General features: G+C 40.2%; 1 protein-coding gene across 5 annotated transcripts in view; it reads left to right on the top strand.

Moving 5' to 3' along the window:
• The window catches only part of TPRG1 (tumor protein p63 regulated 1), a 477,906-nt gene that overhangs the window by 79,551 nt on the left and 376,990 nt on the right, over window positions 1-21,365 (top strand). For 4 of the 5 annotated variants that reach the window (XM_057306602.1, XM_057306603.1, XM_057306599.1 and 1 more), the window contains exon 1: window positions 5,409-6,099. The exons of the other annotated variant lie outside the window; for it this stretch is intronic. In XM_057306602.1, coding sequence (XP_057162585.1) covers window positions 6,088-6,099 — 12 coding nt within the window. In that variant the 5' untranslated portion in view covers window positions 5,409-6,087. Of the gene's footprint in view, window positions 1-5,408; window positions 6,100-21,365 lie in introns of those variants that run through there. 5 annotated transcript variants of the gene reach the window in all.

Genomic DNA, 21,365 nt, shown 5'->3' on the forward strand with positions numbered 1-21,365 from the left:
GCTTTTGTCCCCTGCCTGCTGAGAGGGAGTGAGAGAGTGTGTATAAAGGGAGGCAGAGAGTTGGTCTGTAGTAGCTCCTGTCTTATTTGTCCTGGGTACCTACAAGGCTTTGTCCGCAGTGAAACAGGACACTTTTACCTTTTGATTGCTGGTCCAGGAGAGGCTGCCTGCCAGTGACAGATTTGTGTACCAATGACTGACAAGATTTCTGATGTGGAGAAGGGGAGATTGGAGAGTCATAGACCAGAGTGTAGAAAATATGTGGCCTATTCAAAATTGGGTCTTGGAAATGGCCGACAGACTCATTAAAAAATGCTCAACATCACTAATCATCAGGGAAATTCAAATCAAAAGCACAATGAGATATCACCTCACATTTGTTAGGAGGCTGTTAACAAAAAGATAAGAGACAACAAGTTTTGGTCAGCCTGTGGAGAAAAGGGAACACTTGTGCACTGTTGTTGGTGGGAAGTAAATTGGTACAATCACTATGAGAAACAAAATGGAGGCACTGGGCGTTATACTCAACCAACGAATCATTAAACATTATATTAAAAACTGATGATGTACTATAACTTGGCTAATTGAATTTAAATTAAAAAAATGTAGGTTCATCAAAATATTAAAAATAGAACTACCATATTATCCAGCATTTCCTCTTCTATATATATCCAAAGGAAATTAATCAGTCTGGAAGAGATATCTGCACCCCCATTTTCACCACAGCATTATTCACGATAGCCACAACATGGAGACAACCTAAGTGTCCATAAATGTGTAAATGGATAAAGAAAATATGATATATATTTATAATGGAAAATTATTCATCCATAAAAAAGAAGGAAATCTTGCCATTTGTGACAATGTGGATGGATGTTGAAGTCATTATGCTAAGCAAAATAGAAAAACACAAATGCTCTCTGTTCTCCTTTGTATATAGAATCTAAAAAAGTAGAACACAAAGAAATAGAGAATAGAATTGTGATTGCCAGGGGCAAAGGGGCGGGGGATGTAGAGATGTTGGTCAAAGGGTATAACTTTCAGCTATAAGAGGAATAAGTTCTGGGGATCTAATGTACGGCATGGTGACTGTAATTAGCAATACTGTATTATATATTTGAAAGTTGTTAGGAGAGCAAATCTTAAAGTTATCATCACACACACAAAATGGTAATTATGTGAGGGGATGGAAGTGTTAACTAACCTTTTTGGGATAATTATTTTGCAATGTATATGTGTATCAGATCATCATGTCATACACCTTAAACTTCTACATGTGATCTATCAATAGTATCTTAATGGAAAGGTGGAAAAAGGTGGAAAGAAGTTGAGTCTTGGCATCCTATCTCTTCTTCACCCTTGCATTCAGAGTAGTGCATCAGACACTTATGGAACGTCTCTGTTATGACAGACACTGTGTTTGGTGTTGGGGATCCAAAGACAGAGAGGACAGATTCACAGACCTCAGGAGCCTTTGAACTCATGAATGAGTACTATTTATCAAATCAGTCTTTATCCTTTAAAAGTCCCTTGAATCCCTCCCATCTTCTATCCCCTCTTGAAAGCTTCACCATCCTTCAGCTGGAGGTCTTGTCTGTGCTGTGTACTTAGGGTAGCTCTATACCCTCTCAGTCGTGGTCAGATGGGTCTCTCTCCCCTGAAGATCTTGTTCAAGAGACTGTGAGGACAAGAACAGCATCTTTTTCCTCTCCGAATCCCTCTCACTCTGATCAGGGAGTGGTGTTCAGAAGAAGTTCTTCCAATGATGAATCTCAAGGCTTGTGTCAGTCTCACCCTTATTCATTCAATGTCACGCTCGAGTTAGGGCAGAGGAATATCAGCCAGGGCCTGACTTCAGAAGGAATTGTCTGGCAAAGGAGACCCTGAAGCCAGGTCAGGGTCTGACTCCATCTCTAATTTGCACTTTATATGAATCTTCTCACTTCTTTGGCCTCTATCAACTTTCTCCACACAATTTTCTCACATATACTGTGGGAAGTAGGGGCAATAAGACACAGCTAAACCCATCCATGGCCTAGCCAATCACTGTTTTCATACATAGGTTCATCTGGCAAGCATTCATTGAGCATCAACTGTATAGGAGGCTTTGTGTCCTGCATCTCAGTTGTGCCTAATGGAATGCTTGCTCTACTCAACATACCCTCTGCTCTCCCACCCTCGTGCTCTAACCTCTGCTTGGCCTGCATCAACATTCCCCAGTCCCTCTGCTTTTTTGTTTTGTTTTCTAAATGCTTAGTTTTTATTCAGGCTTCTCAACTGTTATCTCCTCTGTAGAGACTTTTCTAGTTCCTCTTACCTCCAAACCAAGTGGAGCTTTGGTGGCATTAGATACCTTCTCTCTGGTGGGACTCCTGGACTCGGAGCACAGCTATTGACCTCCATGCCTTATCTTCCTGCTACACTGTGAGGGCTGTAAGAGCCGGATGCCCTGTAGTACTTAGCATGAGCCTTACCCATACTAGACGCCCAGTTAATAAGTGTCACACGGATTTATCTCTGCTTCCTTCTAGAATAGTCTACAGGAGTGGTAGTCAAATATTTTGGCTTCAGGACTCCATTCCACTCCAAAGAGCTTGTGCTTGCATGGATTATATTTATTCATAGATATGTGTTAGAAATTGAAACTCAGAAATTTTTTAAAATTCACAAATTCCCTTATTTTCCAAAAGAAAAAAAATTGGTGTCATTGTACATTTTTTCAAAACTAAAGTATGGTTTAATTGAAGACTGGTAGATTTTCTTATCTTCAATTAAATTTGCAATAATACATTGTTTAGTTGAAGTAGATGCTTTGTACAGATACAGAGTTGGAAAAGAGTGGGATATCTTACTAATGTTTTTAAATAATTGCAGACATTTTTCTTTGCTACTACATCAAAACTCAAGATATGGTAGTTTCTTAGAGTTTAGCTGCTTTGTGGAACTTGGAACCTATTAGTGAACACTTTGTATTCAGTTATGTTAAAATCCACCAGCCTATCTTGCATTTTCAGTGGCTGTTTTCCCAGGCATGGTTTTGTAACACCGTGCATTGGTCATTTGGAAAATACCAGTTCACTGGCTTATACCAGTCTTCCAAATGTTGACATATTTCATTCTAAAATTCAAATAATCACATTTGTCAATATCACCACTGATCTAACCAGAAAAGTTTTAAGTATGGGGAAACAGTTCAGTTTATGGTGGTAGGTACACATTCCCAGCATTTTAATTTTTGACTGACAGCTCAGATTTCCCGTTGGCAAAAGGTGCTGTCTATTTTGCCCTGGAAGTGACAGGCTCACTTTGTTCATTATTAGGAAAACGTCTGCCAAATACACAGGTTTAGACAACCACAGTTTGTCAGTCGTTCTTCCAGGTAAAACTGGAAAAAAGTGATTGGTACAAGCTTACATCTCAATTGTGTAACTACTTTTCTTTGAGGCAACGGTTATAGTTTAGTATGTGACAGAAGTACTTTATGCACGTTTCTCATCTTGCCGGGGAATAGAAAAAAATGTGTACTTGAGGCTTATTTTCAGTTTAATAAAATTAAATTTAATAAGATAAATATTTTTAACTGCTCCTTTATGAGTATTCTTAAGTAAAATTTACTTTTTAAAACAACTGTTGTTCATGGCTGTGAGGATTACAATGACTGGGAGTCCAATTTGGTATCAGTGCCTGGATACATGCTAGCTACTGCCCCTGCCCCCCACCCCCAGTTTTACCCCCTGTGGTGTTTACACCATCAGTTCAAATGTGAACACAGTAAAAATGACAAATAATGTCTAACATTATGGTGAAAACAATTTTGACCTTGTAGACCCTCTGAAAAGGTCTCAGGGATCCCCTGAATCTCCCCAACCATATCATGAGTACTGCTAATCTACTGGTTTCTGTATTCCTCTCTCTTGATGTTATTTGTCTTCACTAAGGGTGAAAATAAGACCCATTTCCACTAGATCAATACTGAAGATTTGGGGAGAGAGATGAAATTTTTCTCCTTGATGTCACTGCTTTCAACAATTTCGTTCTTTCCTTGGTGTACACATGATATCCTTCCACAGGAGCCGGTGACCTATCCAGGGGACCACAGACCTGACACTGATAAATCGATTGGGTCCCGAGACACAGGGCAGAGACAGAGAAGACAAGAGAGTAGGAGAAAGGAAAGCACAAAAGGAAATAAAACTTGAAGAAAAAGAATAGGAGAAAGAAAGGGAGAAGACCTGAGGAGAGAAAGCAGGAAGGGAATAAAGGAAGAGAAAGAGAGACACTAAGAGCAAAGCCAAGAAGACAATGGTCCAGAGGTGAGGGCCCTGATGATTCCCTTGGAATCGAGGGATCCGGGTTCAGCAGGACCACAACTAGCCTTGATTTTGCAAGAGTCACTGTCCTCTCTGGGTCTGACAGTTCCCATTCTGCAAAACAAGAGTGCTGGAAGGGGAGGGAGTGGTCCAGAAGGCAGCGGTGCAGGGTCTTTAGGAGTTCCTGCACTCCCCAAATTGTGAGCAAAATCCCGTGTCTGCTGGTTTTTGCCTAGGCAGGGAGTGGCTTGTTTTCATCAGTTACTCAAAGGTCTCTTTACCAAATTGTATGAAGAACCACTTACGTGGATGGTTTATGATCTTTTCTAACCCTAAAACTTTATGATTCTTGCATGGAAGGGGACCCTGTAGACTGATACTAAAATTGTTTTCTGGCTCTAGAGGTTCACCTTCATTGTATTTTTTTGAGTCTGAGCAAAATTCAGGATGAAGTCTCTGGCCTCTATAATGATCTGTTCTCTCCTACGTAGGGGGGGAAAAAAGCAGCAGTCACTGGGAGTCCTGAATGCTTGTCACACTGCAGTGCCCAGCAGGTAGGACAGGTGGGAAATCAGAGTCTGGGGGGCCACTGAGCAGAGCGACTGCCCGTGGTGTGCATGCAAACAGAAATGGCTTCACTCTGCATGCCAGAGCCGCAGCTCTTCTGGTCTCAGCTTGTTGACTTGGTCCCAGGGAAGGAACAAAGCTGGCCAAGTCCAATGAATGGCCGGCAGTGGAAAACCAGTGCTGCTGTCTGCTGGCAGGCAGGGCGGCCGACACCACACTCGGTCAGCTCCCCCCAAGCGGCGCTCTCCTTCCCCCCACCATGGCTGGCTTTGGCAAGGCTGCCAGGCCTGGGAATGCAGGAAGTTTTGGGTCACGGTGACCTCTAGTTGCTGATGCCAGATGAAATATGCCCTGGAGTTTCTCCAGGGTCACATGGTGTGTGGAGCAAGAGAAGGCAGGGCTGCTCTTGTGCTGACAAAGTGGATTTTGGCTCCAAAATGGCACCCCTTGGGGAGTAGGAGGGGTTGTGGGTGGGAAAGGGGGGGCAGGCGAGGCAGTGGCATGAGAGTGGGCAATAGGGAGAATCGGTCTTGCTTTTTTCATCCCCTTCAGCCTTCCAGGAAGCCACTTGCTCCTGGAGGTAGAGGCACACCCCCAAATCTGGGGCGCAGAAATTTAGGGAAAGGTTTCTGTGCATTGTTGTTGTTTATTTGGCAAGATGGGTGAGTTTCGAGCTCTCCACGCCCTGGGCCTCATCGCGCGATAAAGCTGGAGAGTACATGGGGTTTGACTTAATGCTCCTCAGTAGTTCAACTGCTCAAAATGGAAAGGAAGTGGGCTTTCAGCCCCTATCTGGGAAAATAAGTCCTCTGCCTTTTCCTTCCTGCTGAAATCTCGCTTCACCTCATGCTGACATGCTGTTCTCCTGAACCCCAGACTCCTAGAGGAGGCTCAGCTGTTCCAAATAGGGCCTCGACCAGAAAGCCAAAGATGGACACCAGTCTTTGGTCCCACTTAGGTCTGAGGTGCCCAAATACAGTCCCTGAACCTTGGCCTGGGCAGAGGGAAGGGGCTTGGCTACTTTTGCTTTCAAGAGTCAGGAGCAGAGGCCTAAAATGGAAACAGCTGAGAAGAAAGGAGCCAAGTCAAAAACAAGATCCAGCTGAAGGAGGTCAGGCCCGATAAGCAGGCTGATCACAGGCTTGAAAAAGAGGTCAGCCCCCAAGAGCTGAGCGGGAGCAGCAAGGAGTGTTTCTGCCAAGGGAAGACAATGGCCTGTGAGGTAGGTGGGCTGTGCTCTTCCACTCCGCATTCGGCTTCAGTTAGCGGAGTGAGGCCTTGCTGGCTTCTCTCTTGTTCTCTGCTGACCGCCGAATTTTCTAGGCTTAGTTGAAATGGGGAGAGGAAGGGTATGCTTGAGCAACTAGAGGCGAGGAATCTTTGGGGAAAATGAAACACATCCAATCTCCAGCTCCAATCTCACCTCCTCCAAGAACCCTTGCCAAGTCACTCCCCATGGGTCTTGGCTCTACCTCTCTACCCCACTCTATTGCACTTCATATTTTGTTTCTGGTATGTATCTCAAACTGTCACATAATAAATTACTTAGTAATGGCAATGCCTGATATTTGTACCGTGTATCTCCGTTTGCAAAGTTTATTGCTTTTGTGAATATATACTCAGTTCTCTATTATGATCTTGAGAAATAGCTGAATGGTTATTGATAGTCTGCTTTATATAGAGGCAAACTGGTACAAAATGCATAGACCTTGATTCCTTCAGGTAAGAGTTTGAATATAGGCTTTAATTACTGGCTGACCACGGGAGCTAGGACAGCTTGCTTGACCAGCTCAGGCAGCTGGTGGTGCCACCACGAGAGATCCGGACCCTCTTATATGTTACTGGAGTCACTGTAGCTTCCACCAAGAGCTACATTTTTGGTAAAAGAAAATCCTGCCCTGGCATACACAGAAAAAAAAACAACAACATTATTTTGGAGGCATCATTTTTTTTTTTTTTTTTTTTTTTTTTTTTACCAACATTCTGTTTGGAACCCTGAGCAAATGCCATGGTTTTCTAGCATCAAAACAAGTTTATTCCAAAGTTTCTTTTGGAAATTTGAAGGCAGTGAACTCTGCCAGAGTTCACATCATAGCTTTCTTTGGCAGCTGTGCCCTTGGGTTATTACTGCTCCTCCAGGCACATCCCTGCACCCCTGTCCTGCTTTGATTCCTTTCCCCTTTTCCCTTCTGCACACGCTACCCCTTCCAACCCTTTGCGTTGCAACTTTGAAGCTTGCCTGTCCATGCTGACAAATTCTCTCCTATTGTTAGTCTTTTTATAGGGTTCATTCCCTACCCTCTGTCGTAACTGGAACCTGGTCTCCCCAGGGGGACCACTTACCTGGAAGTTCTCTTATGGGGAAGGCCAATACATTTTCTTAAATTTTACCCAGAAGCAGAGCAATGTGACCTCTCTCTATACCCCATGTTGTTCCTTCCAAATCATCCTTCTTCCTCCAGTTCCCTGTTTCTCTTGAAAAAACATGGCGTTTGGATCTACCATCCAAATCCTCCACACTGCCCCCACCCCGGCCCCCATTCTCAACCATGGACCTCTTATTCTCCCTTCACATTCATTGATTCATTAAAGACTGAGGGCCACAACTTGTTTTTCTCTTTCCTTCCCTAAGTCCGGCCATTATTCTGAGTGATCAGTATCCAGAGGACTGTCTGATTCCTTGTCTTTCAAACACTTTAAAATTTCATCCTCTGACCACAAACCTCTCATTGCATCTCTTACCCCTTCATGGGTTCTCTGGTGTCTTTGAGCTTCCTTGTGCTATCCATGCCTACCTTCCCCCACTAACAGTCCTTCTTTGATTTCCTGTTCTTCTAATCATCCTGTCCAGCCTGGATGGCCATTCTCTTGTTGGTATCGTAAATCCCTCTCCTTGGACATTGCACATTCTGAATCAGCTCTACTCTCTGTTTCCTTGCTCCTGCACTTAGACCACCGAGCCAGCTGGGGGAAATCATGCCGCCACATGAATTGATGCCACTATAAGTTCGTGTCTGGTCCTGAGTGACACCCGTATTGTCTTTTATGTATCAAGAGTTTGGTCCTTTTACTATTTTCGACGACAGACATTTTAGATTTTTCTGGAAACTCAGTTGCTCTATCCCATGGCTCTATCACTCTCAGCAAGGGACCATATTTGCTATGTCACAATGATGTTGAGTTTATCAGATGAGAACTATAGCTGGAACCATTCCTTATCTTGGCTACACCTGCTTCTGTGGAAGAGGCATTCTCTTCCCCTTTCATGTCAATTTTCCCCCTGAGCTCTGATCTCATATACCTCTTCCTCCTCCAGAACTTTGTTCTAGTAGTTCTCTCCTGTTCCTTGTATTTTCAACCTCTTCTTCACTACTTGCTTTTCCCCTTCAGCATGGAAAACTACCCATTTGTCCTACCTTAGCAACCCACACTTATTAGAAATTACATTCCATTGACATCTCCTTTAGCCAATGTTCTCTGCTTCCTACACCTACAAACCATCTAGTGTATACTTAGCTATTACTGACTCTGCTTCTCCAGCACCCACTCTTTCCTCAACCAGCCACAACCTGGCAGCTGCCTCCGCTACTCTGCATATGACCTTAAAGTGGGTAAACCCACAGATCTATTTGAGGCCCCTTTTTCTTGACCTCTCTACAATGTTTGATGCTCTGTGTGTTTCCTGTCTTTTGAAGTTTCTCTTTCCTTAGCCTCAAGGATGGCACTTTCTCCTACTTTTCCTGTTTTACCATTCATTTATTTTCTGTTTCCTTTGCAAGGTAATAATAACAAAAATAGCAAATATTTCTTGAGTATTCACTATTTGCTGTGCTGCATGGTCAGATATTTACATACATCTTTTTACTTGATTGATAGGAGCCTGGGAGATAGGTGCTATTATTATTTACCCTTTGCAGATGAGGAAGCAGGAATAGAAGTGTCTAACTGACATGTTCAAATCATGCTACTGTTAATATCAACTGAGCTGGGATTTGAACTCAGGCATTCTGGTTCCAGGGCAGGGACATAACCACCATGGACACTGTTGTCCCTGTTTCCTAAAGACTTTGTTTCTGGGGTTTCAGCTCCATTCTTTCTCTTTTCTCATCCTACGTACTCTTTGTAAATGAACTTGTCATTTGCTCCTATGCTCAGTTAATTCCTAATTCTGTAATTTAGGTTAAGAAATAAGAAATCCAGCTAGAGTTATTGTTAAAAAAAAACATTTTCCCTGACCTTTCCTTTATCTGCGTTTCTTTACCTGTGAAATGGGAATAGTAATCACACCTAGCTGACAGATGTACGTAAAAAGCTGATCTACCTTCATGGCCAGCTGATCACTCTCTTACATCTCGACTTGAATGTCCCACAGGTATCTCATACTCAACAGTCTGATACTGAACTGAGTGATGCCCCAAATATTTCAATATTGATGACTTCCTCCACTTTTATCTGCCCAATTGTCCTATGGGTAGTCTGTTTTTCTTCTCTTGGTCCTGCATATAACCTGTCTCCACGTTGGATCCTACTGATTCTAATGCTTAAATTGACTTCATTGCCTAAATCTAGACCTTTAAACCACTATGATTCCAAATAATTGCAGTGTCTTCCTACCTGAAATCCTTGCCCCTACTTCTTGTAGTCCTGAAATAGTATTAAAAAAAAAAAAGAAAGAAAGAAATCAGAGGACGTCTATTCTGCTCTGCCTAAAATTCTTCCATGGCTCCCTAATGCCTTGTTTTCATTTATTTGTTTGTTTAAAATTCTCCTTGCTTTCCTGCTTTGCCTTATTTTTGACACTCTCCTAACTTTTTACTTCTTGCCCCAGTAATGGGAACTATTGGCAATCCTTCAAATGCCAAGGTCTCTTACACCTCATCATATTTATAATTGCAGCTTTCCCTACCCATCTCCTCTTTCTCTAACAGTCCTTTATTTTTAAAGACTCCATGCAGGTATCATCTCTTGCATAAATGTTTTATCCTCATGCCCACGGAGTACTTTCGTGCTTTCTCCGAGTTTCTATAGCACCTGATGCCCACTTCTGTCAATCAATTAACATTCCACATCCTGTTTCTTAACTTCACTTTGCTCCCAGATGCCCCAGAGCTAGGGTTGGCAAACTATGGCCTGTGGATAAAATTTGGCCTCTTAACCCAATTTTGTAAATAAAGTTTTCTTGGAACACAGGCATGATCATTCATATAAGTGTTCTTTGTGGCTGCTTTTTGTTACAAGAGCAGAATTGAATAGTTGTGACAGGGTCTATATAATCCACAAGGCCAAAGTATTTACTGCATGGTCCCTTGCAGAAAATATTTGCAGACCTCTGATCTTACGTCAATTATGGTGTATCACTATAGCCAGATTCTTAGAGATGCCAATGCCTGGAGGGAGGAAGTAGATCAAGATCTTGCAGAGGATGAATGGCAAAGGAAGGGATATTTGGATGAATCAGATACACACTGTAAGCGGTCATGTTCCTACCTAACCCCACTGAGAATGTTGTAATGATCTATGTCCACACACATGTCCTTATGAAACACCTCTTAAGACTGTTAAGTCAGAGACTGTATGCTTTTCATCTTTGTGTCTTTCATGCGTAGCATGGTAATAAGCTATAAGAGGTTTAAAAAAGAAGGCATGGTTAAGCAGAAATAATTTTTGCAGGACCCTGTGATAGACTCACGGAATCCAAGGCAGAGGTGAACACCCAGTCCTTGGGAAAGGCAAACAATGGAGCAGATATGACTGCCATCAGCATCCAGGCTGTCTCACGTCTCTGCTGTCTTTCACTGTGCCAGCTTCATTTTTCCCTTTTACTGCGGACTTCCTCCAGCTGACAATAAGCATGGTCCTTCACAATTCGGAATACTTCGTCCTACAGTTTTTTAGCCATTGACCAGACTTCATCCTGATTTTCTCTTAGTCCCAAATCCCAGAATACTAAGTCAATTGACCATCACTTATGATCAGGAAGGAGGGATTAGGTGAGAAAATGAAAGTTTTTGTGATACGTATTGATAGACCAGAGAAACAGGAAGGCCCAAAAAAGAAAAGTGGTACTGTTCTGTTTTTGTTTTTTTGTTTTGTTTTTTAAGATTTATTTCTATTTGAGAGAGAACAAGAGAGTGAGCGGGAGAGGAGCAGAGGAAGAGGGAGAGAGAATCCTAGAGCCAGCTCCCCACTGAGCACAGAGCCTGATGAAGGGCTGGATCCCAGGACACAGAGATCATGACCTGAGCTGAAATCAAGAGTTGGTCACTTAACCAACACTGGTATCCCCAAAGTGGTACTGTTCTAGGATGAAAGGATGTTGGGTACATAAAGCAATGGGTGCAATCTATAATAGCTCTTGGTGGGTTCCCTACAGTAGCACTTGGTAGACGCTCCCTATAGCAGCAAGTAAGAGGAGCTTAACCAAGATATATTGGCTCAATAAATGAATGGGTGAATAAAATGAATAAAGGATTTAGCCTTTTTGAATCTCTTTTCCTCCTGTAAGGTGAGAATAGCATTTATTTTACAGGCTTGTATTGCGAATAAAGTACTCATGCACTGCTTGGCAGATAATAGACACTCAGTAGATGCTATCTAAATGTCTAATCCCTCATCTGGGTTGGGATTGGGAGGAGGATTTACGAAGAATGTAACATATCCAGTCACCTTTTAAAATTTCATCAGCATCATGATCTGATAAAACCTCTATCAGTCTCTGTGTCCCATCTTGTCTAATCATACTTAGGTCAACATAAAGCCCAGGACTCTTCCTTGGCTCAGGCTGAGCTGCCAGATTCCCTAAGGGAAACTCTAGGGCATCACAGAACAAGCTCTCATGTGCACCTATAAAGAGACTATATTCATATGTTCAGAAGATTAACAGAAACTCAAGGTTAAGAACCCCTGACCTCCTGGATCAATGTTTATTCTTTCACAAGCAAAGCTTCAGCTTACCTATTCACCAAACTAGCTCACATAGCCCACGCTCAAACTATTGATTCTTGCACTTTCTTGAATGTTCTGTCTCTGTTAGGTTGCTCTTTCTCTTTATCTACTATTAAAAGGATTCTTCTGCCTGGTTACTTTACTTGTCTAGCTCTTCCTCCTTCAGTGTCTGCTCCAGCTCGTAACTTTCCTGGCTTGTGCCCATCCACCTCCAGAAGTCCTTTAACAACTTTCCCCTAGATCTGGTACAGAACGCTTATGCTCAAGCCAGGTATCCTGGGGCTCTCACCTCCCACCCCAATTTCTCTTACCAAACTGTACCAAAATTCTAAACCCATAATGGGAAATACTAACAAAGATTTCTGATGAATGAAAATTTCCATCCAATGAAAAACTCTGTATGATAACCATTGATAGCTACTAAACTCCCAACAACTCTTCCGTGGTGGTGTTAGTAAAGCCATCCCACTCCTTATTATAGCTTCTGTCTCCTAGATGATTAACCATTTTGAGAGATGAAATTTCTCTTTTACTGAGAAGCGTTTCTTAAATCTTTCTGTTAAGAGGCACTTTCTAATGGCTTCTCCTGATGCTGGAATAGACTTTACAGGTTGTCTATTACAATGGTCCTTAAGGTTTGGTCTGAATTTTCTCTAGATGTCCCCAAGGGGTGATTGAATCTATATGTACATTTATGATTTATTTGTGACTTCTAAAGGAATACCTATTTCTTCCATCTGCCAAATTAGACATCTCCCACTCTTATCTGATTCTTTCTTACATACCAAGGAACATTTTGCCCTCCTGTGAACTTTAACCATGAAATCCTCTGGTATCCATTAGAGACCTTTGACGTCCCCTCTTCTTCATGTGACAGCTTTGTGTAAATATGTGGGATCCAGACTGTGTCTCCTTTGTTTTCTCTTTCCCAGCACCAGCAGCCTTAAATTCATTAACTATTGCTCCTATGTTAAGGTTTTGAGTCCATTTACCTTTTTCTCAGGATAGATTATAATCTATCAATTTTCTTATTAAAATTCTTAATTTGGGGGTGACTGGGTGATGCAGTCAGTTAAGCATCTGACTTTTGGTTTCGTCTGGTCATGATCTCATGGTGATGAGATCAAGTCCCATCATGCTCCGTGCTCAGTGTGGAGTCTGCTTGAGACTTTCTCCCTTTCCCTCTGCCCCTCCAGCTTGTTCTCTCTCTCAAATAAATAAATAAATAAATAAATCTTTAAAAAATCATTAATTTTAACCAACTGACTCTTTTTGAAGCCTGTAGAAGAGAGGATGTCTAAAATGTCCTTCAGGCGTAATACATACTAGGTATATAGGGATTAAGTATTTTCTTTGGGTATAGAGACATTCTAATTAAGAAACATTTGTTGAGAATAGAAAGTTTAGCCTGAGTAAAAATTAGGTTGTCTGTTTTCATGATTGTTCTAGTCTTGTCTCAAAAGTAATAGGAGATTATCATCATGGTAGCATGAATAAAAACCAATGGTTACCCTGGCCTCCTGCTAGTGCTTTGGATATGTCAAGCTTTTTTCACCTCAAAACCTTTGCAAGTGTTTTTCCTTTACCAGGAATATTCTCTGCAATCTCTTTCCCTCAATTTTTTACCTGCCAGTTCCTTATGCCTCAAGTGTCTGAGAAACTTTCCCTTGATTCCTTTACCCTGCACCCTAATCCTCCACCTAATTTGGGTCACCCATCATTATTTCCCAACCCACCTTTAACTTTTCCTTATGGCAAACAGCACAATTTTAAATATATTTGTTGGTATTATTATTTAGCCCCTGGCTCCTGCATTAGACTGTAAATTCCAGAAAGACTGTAATCCTATCTGCTTTTGTTTACTGTGAAATTTTTAGTGCCTGGCAGAGAGCCTGGTTTATGTTGGGAATTCACATAGTATTTGCTGGATGAAGGCAGGCAGGCAGGCAGGCAGGAAGGAAAGAAGGAAGGAAGGAAGGAAAGGTAGGAAAAAAGGAAATGAAGGGAAGGGAAGGGAAGGAAGGAAAGATTCTTACAGCATACTGTTTTCTTTCTTCCTTGCTTATATTTGTACATGACTTTATTCTTTTCAAAGTGTTTTCATGTTCCTGTCATCTTAGGTGGGGAAGGGTGATATTGTTCCAATTTCCATCTGATGACACTGAGGTCCAGAAAGAGGAACTAACACAAACTCACTTAGCTGGTGGCATGTGGAGCTGTGATTAGTGCTGGGACTACATGTTGACTCTTAGTCCAGGACTCTTTCTAGTAATATGTTTTAAGAATAAAGCTAAAGAGTTTCTTTTAGAAATAATTTAAATATGCATAATGTGATTTTTAAATAAGATTTATTTATTTATTTTAGAGAGAGAGAAAGAGAGCTACACAGACAGTGCTTGAGCAAGGGGATGGGCAGATAAAATGGGAAAGGGGAAGCAGGGAGTCTGATGCTGGGCTCTGTTCCAGGACCCTGAGATCATGATCTGAACTGAGATCATGACCTGAGCCTGAATCAAGAAATCGAATCAGATGTTCAATGACTGAGCCACCCAGACGCCCCAATTTTTTTAAAATCTTGGAAAAAAATACTATCTAATTCTTGGAAACATCTAGGTAAAATGAAATCCTCTTTTTTTTTTGTTTAGGAGACTTAATTTTTTTAGAGCAGTTTTAGGGTTATAGCAAAATTGAGCAAAACGTACAAAGATTTTCCCTATGTCCCCTGTAATTGCATGACTCTGATGGCTTGATTTCTTTATGTGATCTACTGTGGAGAAGAATGTAAAGGGAAGATCTCACTGACTTGGTCCCATTTCTTTGGGGTTCATAGAACTTCAGACAGACAGTATGGAATACATATTGATTAAAAGCAGGAAATAACTTCTCTATCCGAACACACGTATTTTCTTATGAGAGCATTTGGTCAAAATGAAAATTTAGTTTTTGTCAAATCAGTGGCTTAAAAATTAAAAACTCTCTGAAACATGCCTTTTGCTTCATGGTATGTCTATCACAAATTCCCCCTTTTTTTCCCTATGGATTTACTTCGCTCTATTAGTGATCACCTTTGCAATAACACGTAGATTTGAAAACATTGCAAAATCATTCCTTTATAGAAATTCCCATATGTGGGCCCATTTTTCCCACTGAATCATGCTACTTTTCTTTCCTTATTTCAAATGAGGAAGGTCTGTTCTTCTGCATTCAAAAAATCCTACAGTCCCAGGGAAGTCCTATAGCACAAACTTACTTTAAGTGAAAAATTACATAAACTGTTACAAATATTACACGAATTAATATATAATTTTAAAAATACTGCCTAATTTGTAGACTATCTCTGATTTATATCTCGGGTTATATAATTCCTGCATGTGGTATCATTTGTTTTCATTTCTCAATGGAATCAGCCAGGCTTTAATTCATTAGGGAAGACAAGTTTCTTAGAAGGTAGTATTCTTTTCTCACTTTGGAAAAAATAGCATTTCATAAAATTTTAAGGTCTTATGGTGGCAGAAGATTTTTTTAAAGCCATTTAGACCCCCTGCCTTTGAATTCTCTCTGCAATAAGCCCTCCAAACCCATCTGTTCCCTCCTTGAATACTTTGTGTGATGGGCAAATTACCACCTCACTTCCATACACACCCAGGGATAACCCAGGTTGATTGCTTGCCCAGCCGAAGGTGGTCCATCTAACCCCCAGCAGGTGCTGGCTTGTGAAACACAGGGCTTCATTTATGTCTGAACAGTAGCTTCCCTGAACTTCTGGACACCTGGAAAGTGTGCTCTGCAGTTGGCTCTAACACGGGATTGTTTAGACTGCCTGGTAGCAAGGCAGGCAGACTTCTTTGGGGTTGCAGGCAGAAGGTGTTGACAGTCGCTCTCAGGACAAGCAGGTCCCTGACTAGCTGCTTGCTGGAAAGAATGTTTTAAGTGAGCTTAGGGTTCTAAATGTCTCCTTCAAAAGTACCTGATTGCCATTGGGAGGATTAAAACAGGAGAATATGGAATATGTGAATTAATTACTCTTCTTCACTGATTTTTTTTTTCTTAACGTTTGGCAGCACGCTTTTCAAAAATCTTATTTTTTAGAATCTGTTTTTCTTTTCTTTTCTTCTTCTTCTTCTTCTTCTTTTTTTTTTTTTTTTTGCTTCTGAACAGCTGTCCAGAATGCTGATAGACTGGCAACGTTTCTTAGCATGATTTTATGCACATTCTTTAACACTTGTTGGCTCACACATTAGTCCTTGCATTCAAAAATCTTCGCTCCTACACTCTGTAGAACAACATAATCTCATAACACAATAGCATCATTTTAATAATGTCAAATCGGGTATTTCCATCTTCCTGTAAAGGAAACTGCAATTAAGGTAGCACCTTTAGCATTTCTTATCCAAGAGAGGTGGAGCAATATCTTAAGATATCAATCTGTTTTGTTCTAGCACTGTTTCCATCTCCCCTCCCTCTCTCTTCACCCCTGTACGCAACTCTACTTGATTGCCTCAGGGGAGGCGCTGAAAGGGCTGAACTCAGAAATAGCCTGCTTGTCTTTCTGACATTTGTCATGGAAAAGCCTAAGCCCTCAGGCGAACTTTGAGAGTTTTTGTGAAGAAGGTAAAAGGTTGGTATTTAAGGGTATAGACAAAATATTTTGGCCAGAAGCAAGCAGAGGAGAGAGCAGAGTATTCCTCTGGGCACTGTGTACAGAAGGGAGGGGTTGGGGAGAGAAGGGGGAGAGAGAGAGAGAGAGAGAGAAAAGCAGAAATAAGCGATGATTCAGAGAGTTCTGTGGTCCAGAGAGAAGGATCCCGCCCCCTACTTCCCAGCAGCACTAATGGAATGGTAACTAGACCCTAAAGAGGAAATGGCTGCCTCGTTCATTGACTACAATGTGAAAATTGATACACAACAGCCTTGAAAGAAAAATTCCCTTTCCCCAAGAGTGACAGGGAAACACTGGGGAGTTACCAGATATAACGGGCTATGCAGCATGAGACAATGGATGCAGCTACCATATGGACCTATGACTATGAATCCATTGCCATGGCGCTCCCACCTTGCTACCACCTCTGGACTCCTAACTATAGCATAAACTTGGGAGAAACTGGGATGGGGGTAAATCTCAGGAAGAATTGATGGTAAGTTTGTCCACCAACCCAGTGGAGTAGAAACTCAGGATAGAAATACTACATTGAATGATGGGTTTATAGTACACCTTAATGTGTGAAATGAGAGGAAAAGTTGCTATAAAATCAAGAGTTATTTTTCTCACTTAAAGAAAAAATTAAGGTAAATTAGCATACAGTAAAGCTCATCCTTTTAGTACACAGTTCTGTGAGTTTTGGCAAACATTCCGTCTTGTAACCACCACCACCATCATAACAGAGAAAGGTCCTCTCACTCCCATAGGCTCTCTAGGACTCCTTTGTCCCTCTCCTCTGGCAACCACTTATCTGTTCTTCATCCTATAGTTTTGGCTTTGCAGGATTGTCCTTTAAATGAAGTCATGCACTATTGAATTAATTACTCTTTTTCACTGATTTCACTAGAGTTTCGAGTCTAGCTTCTTTCACTCAGAACAATGCATTGAGATCCATCCATGTTGTTGTATGTGTTGGTTTGGTTCCTTTTTATTACTGAATAGTATTAGATACATGTACGTAGCATAGTTGTTTCCAGATTTGGGTGATTGCAAATAAAGTTGCTATAAACATTTACACGGTTTCATGTGAACATAGGTTTTCATTTTACTTGGGTAAATACGTAGGAGTAGATTGCTTCATTGTGTGGTTTATGTTTAACTTTATAAGATACTTCCAAATTGATTTCCAAAGGGGCTGTAACACTTTCCTTCTCATCAGCAGTGTAGGAGGAATTTTACTTTGCTCGACTTTGTATTGTCGGTTTTTCTTAAATGTTTTGTTCTAATGAGCGTGTAATGGTATTACATTGTGACTTTAATTTGCCTGGCTTGTTCGCCATTTTTATATTTTTGGTAAATTATCCATTCAAATATTTTGGCCACTTAAATTTTTTTTTTTATTTAATTATTGAATTTTGAGGGTTCTTTATATATTCTGGCTACAAGTCCAGATATATTATTTGGAAATGCTGTCTCCCAGTCTGTGACTATTATGCTTTTATCATGAGTTTCAAAGTCCAAAAGTTCTTATATTTGATAAAGTCCAATATATCCAATTGTCTTTTATGGCTTATGCTTTATCTAAGAAGTCTTTGCATATTTTGAAGGTTACACAGGTTTTTTTCCTCCCTTTTTCTTCTAGAAGTTTTATAGTTTTTAAATTTAGGTCTGTGATTCATTTTTGAGTTAAGTTTTACATAAGGTGCAAAGTGTGGATCTAGGTAATTTTTTTGATTTTTGTTCCTTTGGGTTTTTTGCAAATGGACACAGAATTGTTCCAGCTATCTGTTGAAAAGATTACCCTTTGTTGAATTGCCTTTACGCCTTTATTGAACTCCATTGACCACATGGGGGGTCTGTTCTTGGATTCTATTTTGGTGCACTGATCTATACCTCTAACAACCTTTCTCTAACACCAAACCGTTTTAACTATTACAACTTTATAGTAAGTCTGGAAATTAGGTAGTATAACCCTTCCAGCTTAGCCTTTCCTTTCAAAATTGTTTCATCTTTTCTTGTTTCATCACCCTTCTTTATAAATTTTAGAATCAGCTTGTCAATTTCTAAAAAAAAAAATCTTACTGCAATTTCAACTGGAATTGTATTGAATCTACAGATCAGTTTAGAGAAAAATTAACATTTTAACTTGCCGATAATTTGAAAGATTTACACTTAAGTATTTCATGCTTTTTGCTGCTATTGTAAATACTACTGTTTTGCATTTCAATTTCTAATTATTCATTGTTGGTATAGAGAAATATGATTGACTATATATATCCTGCACTCTTGTTAAACTCATGTATGAGTTCTAACAGCTTTTTTGAGTATTTTTTGAGATTCTTTCTTTACCTGTTACCTATGAATAGAGACTCATTTCTTCCTTTCCATTCAGTATGTCTTTTTTTTCCCCCCTCCCTTGACTTGTTGCACTGGATTGTACTACTGGTACACCTGGTACTTCTGGTACTTCTACAAAGTAGAAGTGGTGAGAAAAGAAATTCTGGTGTTGATCCTGGTCTTAGAGGGAAAGCATTTAGTTTCTTACCATTATAGTATGATGTTAGCTTAATTCTTTTATGGGTGCCCTTTATCATGTGTGTAAGTTCCCTTTTATTCCTAGTTTACTGAGAGGTCTGTTTGTTTTTTTTTAAATCAGGAATGAATGTCAAAATTTGTCAAAAAGTTCCTCTAAGCCCCTAAGATACTCTATTGCTTTTTCCTCTTTATTCTGTTGATATGATATGAATTACATTGATTGATGTTTGAATGTTAAACCAGCCTTGCCTTCTTGTGATCAACTCTACTTAGTCATGATGTACCATCCTTTTCATATGCAATTAGATTCCATTTGAAAGTACTTTATGGTAATTTTTACATCTATGTTCATAAGAGATATTGGTGTATAATTTTATTCTTTCCTCCTTTTTTTTTTTTTTTTTTTGTTTAGTTTTGGTATCAGAGCACTGTTAGTCTCATAAAATTAGTTGGAAGATTTTTCCCTTCTACTCTATATTCTGGAAGAATTTGTGTATAATTTGTATTATTTCTTGCTTAAGAACTTTTTTTTATGATGAAAAATATCCAGATGTTTGTCTGGATTTATTAAATTTTTTTTTTCCTTGCCTGACAGGCAGCTAAAATACCTAAACCCTTTATTACATGAGGAAGTTTCAATCATGATAATTTTACTCTGGGGTATTTTGGGAGACAACTAGTGAGTGAACCTCCACTGGCACCAGCCCCAGGGCAAGTTTTGTTGATTTCTTAGAGTAGGAAATTAATTTGTTGGGCACAGAATTTGTACCAGACATCTAGGTGCTGTGTGTTCAGAATGTCTATTTTGCCTCCCTAAATTAAGCAGTAAATACTAGTATTTCTCCAACTTTATAGGTGAGAAAATAGTACCTTATGAAATCTGGTAATTTTCTTTTTATGTGAATGTGTCCAAATGATAGCACTACACTCTGTTTTTAAAAAAGGCTCTGGTGTTCTTTTCTGATTTTAAAAATAATTCATGGTTGTTACAGAAAACTTAAATAAAATTTATGGACTATTTTTATTTTTTATAGAGACTCCCAGTCTTACTTCCATATGCAGCAAAATAGTATTTGGAGAATAAAGTGAGAAATGTTTTTATATCCCTATGCTTTCAAGAGCCTTTTCCCAACCATCCAGGCAATAAAGATAACTTTTCTTGAAAGAAAAAGACAATACTTTGAGAAAGTAAAATGTATGCATTTTAATTCCAAATCTCTTCTTTAAATAACTAGAGCTGAAGTCTGGAGAATTTGGATCACTGAATTTACTCCATGAATGACACACAGAATAAGAGCTCTCCCACGACACGCAGCTTCCTCCAAATAAGAGTTTGATGAGAAGGAAGAGGACTAGTGATGCCAGTGGTAGATTTGGGCTTGGCCTCTGTCACTGGGAAGGTGTCCAGCATTCCATTTTTCACTTTGTAGAAACCCTAATTCCTAGTATTTGGCCCAGAAGGGTGGGTGATAGAAACTCTAGATAGATTAAGGGTACATGAAAGCCCAATAAATTGTTGACTGGATTCCTCAGATGTAACCTTGAGGGGCTGCAAGACTCATAGAAAAATCTCAACTACAATAGAACTGTTGAGCTAAACCACAGCTGTGGCTAAGTGGAGACATAAGGGGTACTTTATTCCTACCTAAGTTCTCTTTGTACATGAATTAGGAATTTCTGTTTTTGTGGAAGTAAAGAAAGCGACCACTCATCTTTGCTTCATGTCACCCACACTTAGACTTAATTGTAGGACACACATGTACTCTGTTTGGTGGGAACTTGGGGTTGTCTTGTCCAGCTCTGCTTGAAGCAGGATGCGTGCATTCAGTTTGGAACAGGGCTTGAAACTGAGGAGGAAGAAAAGCAATTTCTGTAGTAAAACCACTATTCTGATCTTTGATAATTCTTGAGTCATTTCTCAAGTAGATCGGATCTTGAGAGGAGAGAGGAGTGTTATTTATTGCCTTCCACTGCAAACTTCAACATGCTGATTGGTACATGGACTGGGAATCTTGAGAAATAGTCCCAGGGACTAATATTTGGAGGCTGAGCTCCAGGGGAAAATGAGCCTTATACAGTAGCTAGGGCAATAGGTGTAGGCTTTAATACTTTGGTAAGCCAAATTCTCTTGGATCTTTGACTTAGGTGTTTGGCAGTGGCTCATATTTTAATCATAGAGCTGGATTTCCACTGGTATGGATCGCTATAGCTCACCTTGGCTTAGATTTGTCCAATGCAGTTGTGCTTCATTATACAAGCCTTTAAAATATTAATGGTTGACCATTGGTTCCCTGCACTATTGGTGGGAATGTACAGTGAGGCAGCCATATGAAAAATGGTATGACAGCCCCTCAAAAAAGTAAAAAATA

The sequence above is a fragment of the Ursus arctos genome, unplaced genomic scaffold (assembly GCF_023065955.2).
Source record: "Ursus arctos isolate Adak ecotype North America unplaced genomic scaffold, UrsArc2.0 scaffold_4, whole genome shotgun sequence".
In the NCBI taxonomy this organism is placed as follows: domain Eukaryota; kingdom Metazoa; phylum Chordata; class Mammalia; order Carnivora; family Ursidae; genus Ursus; species Ursus arctos.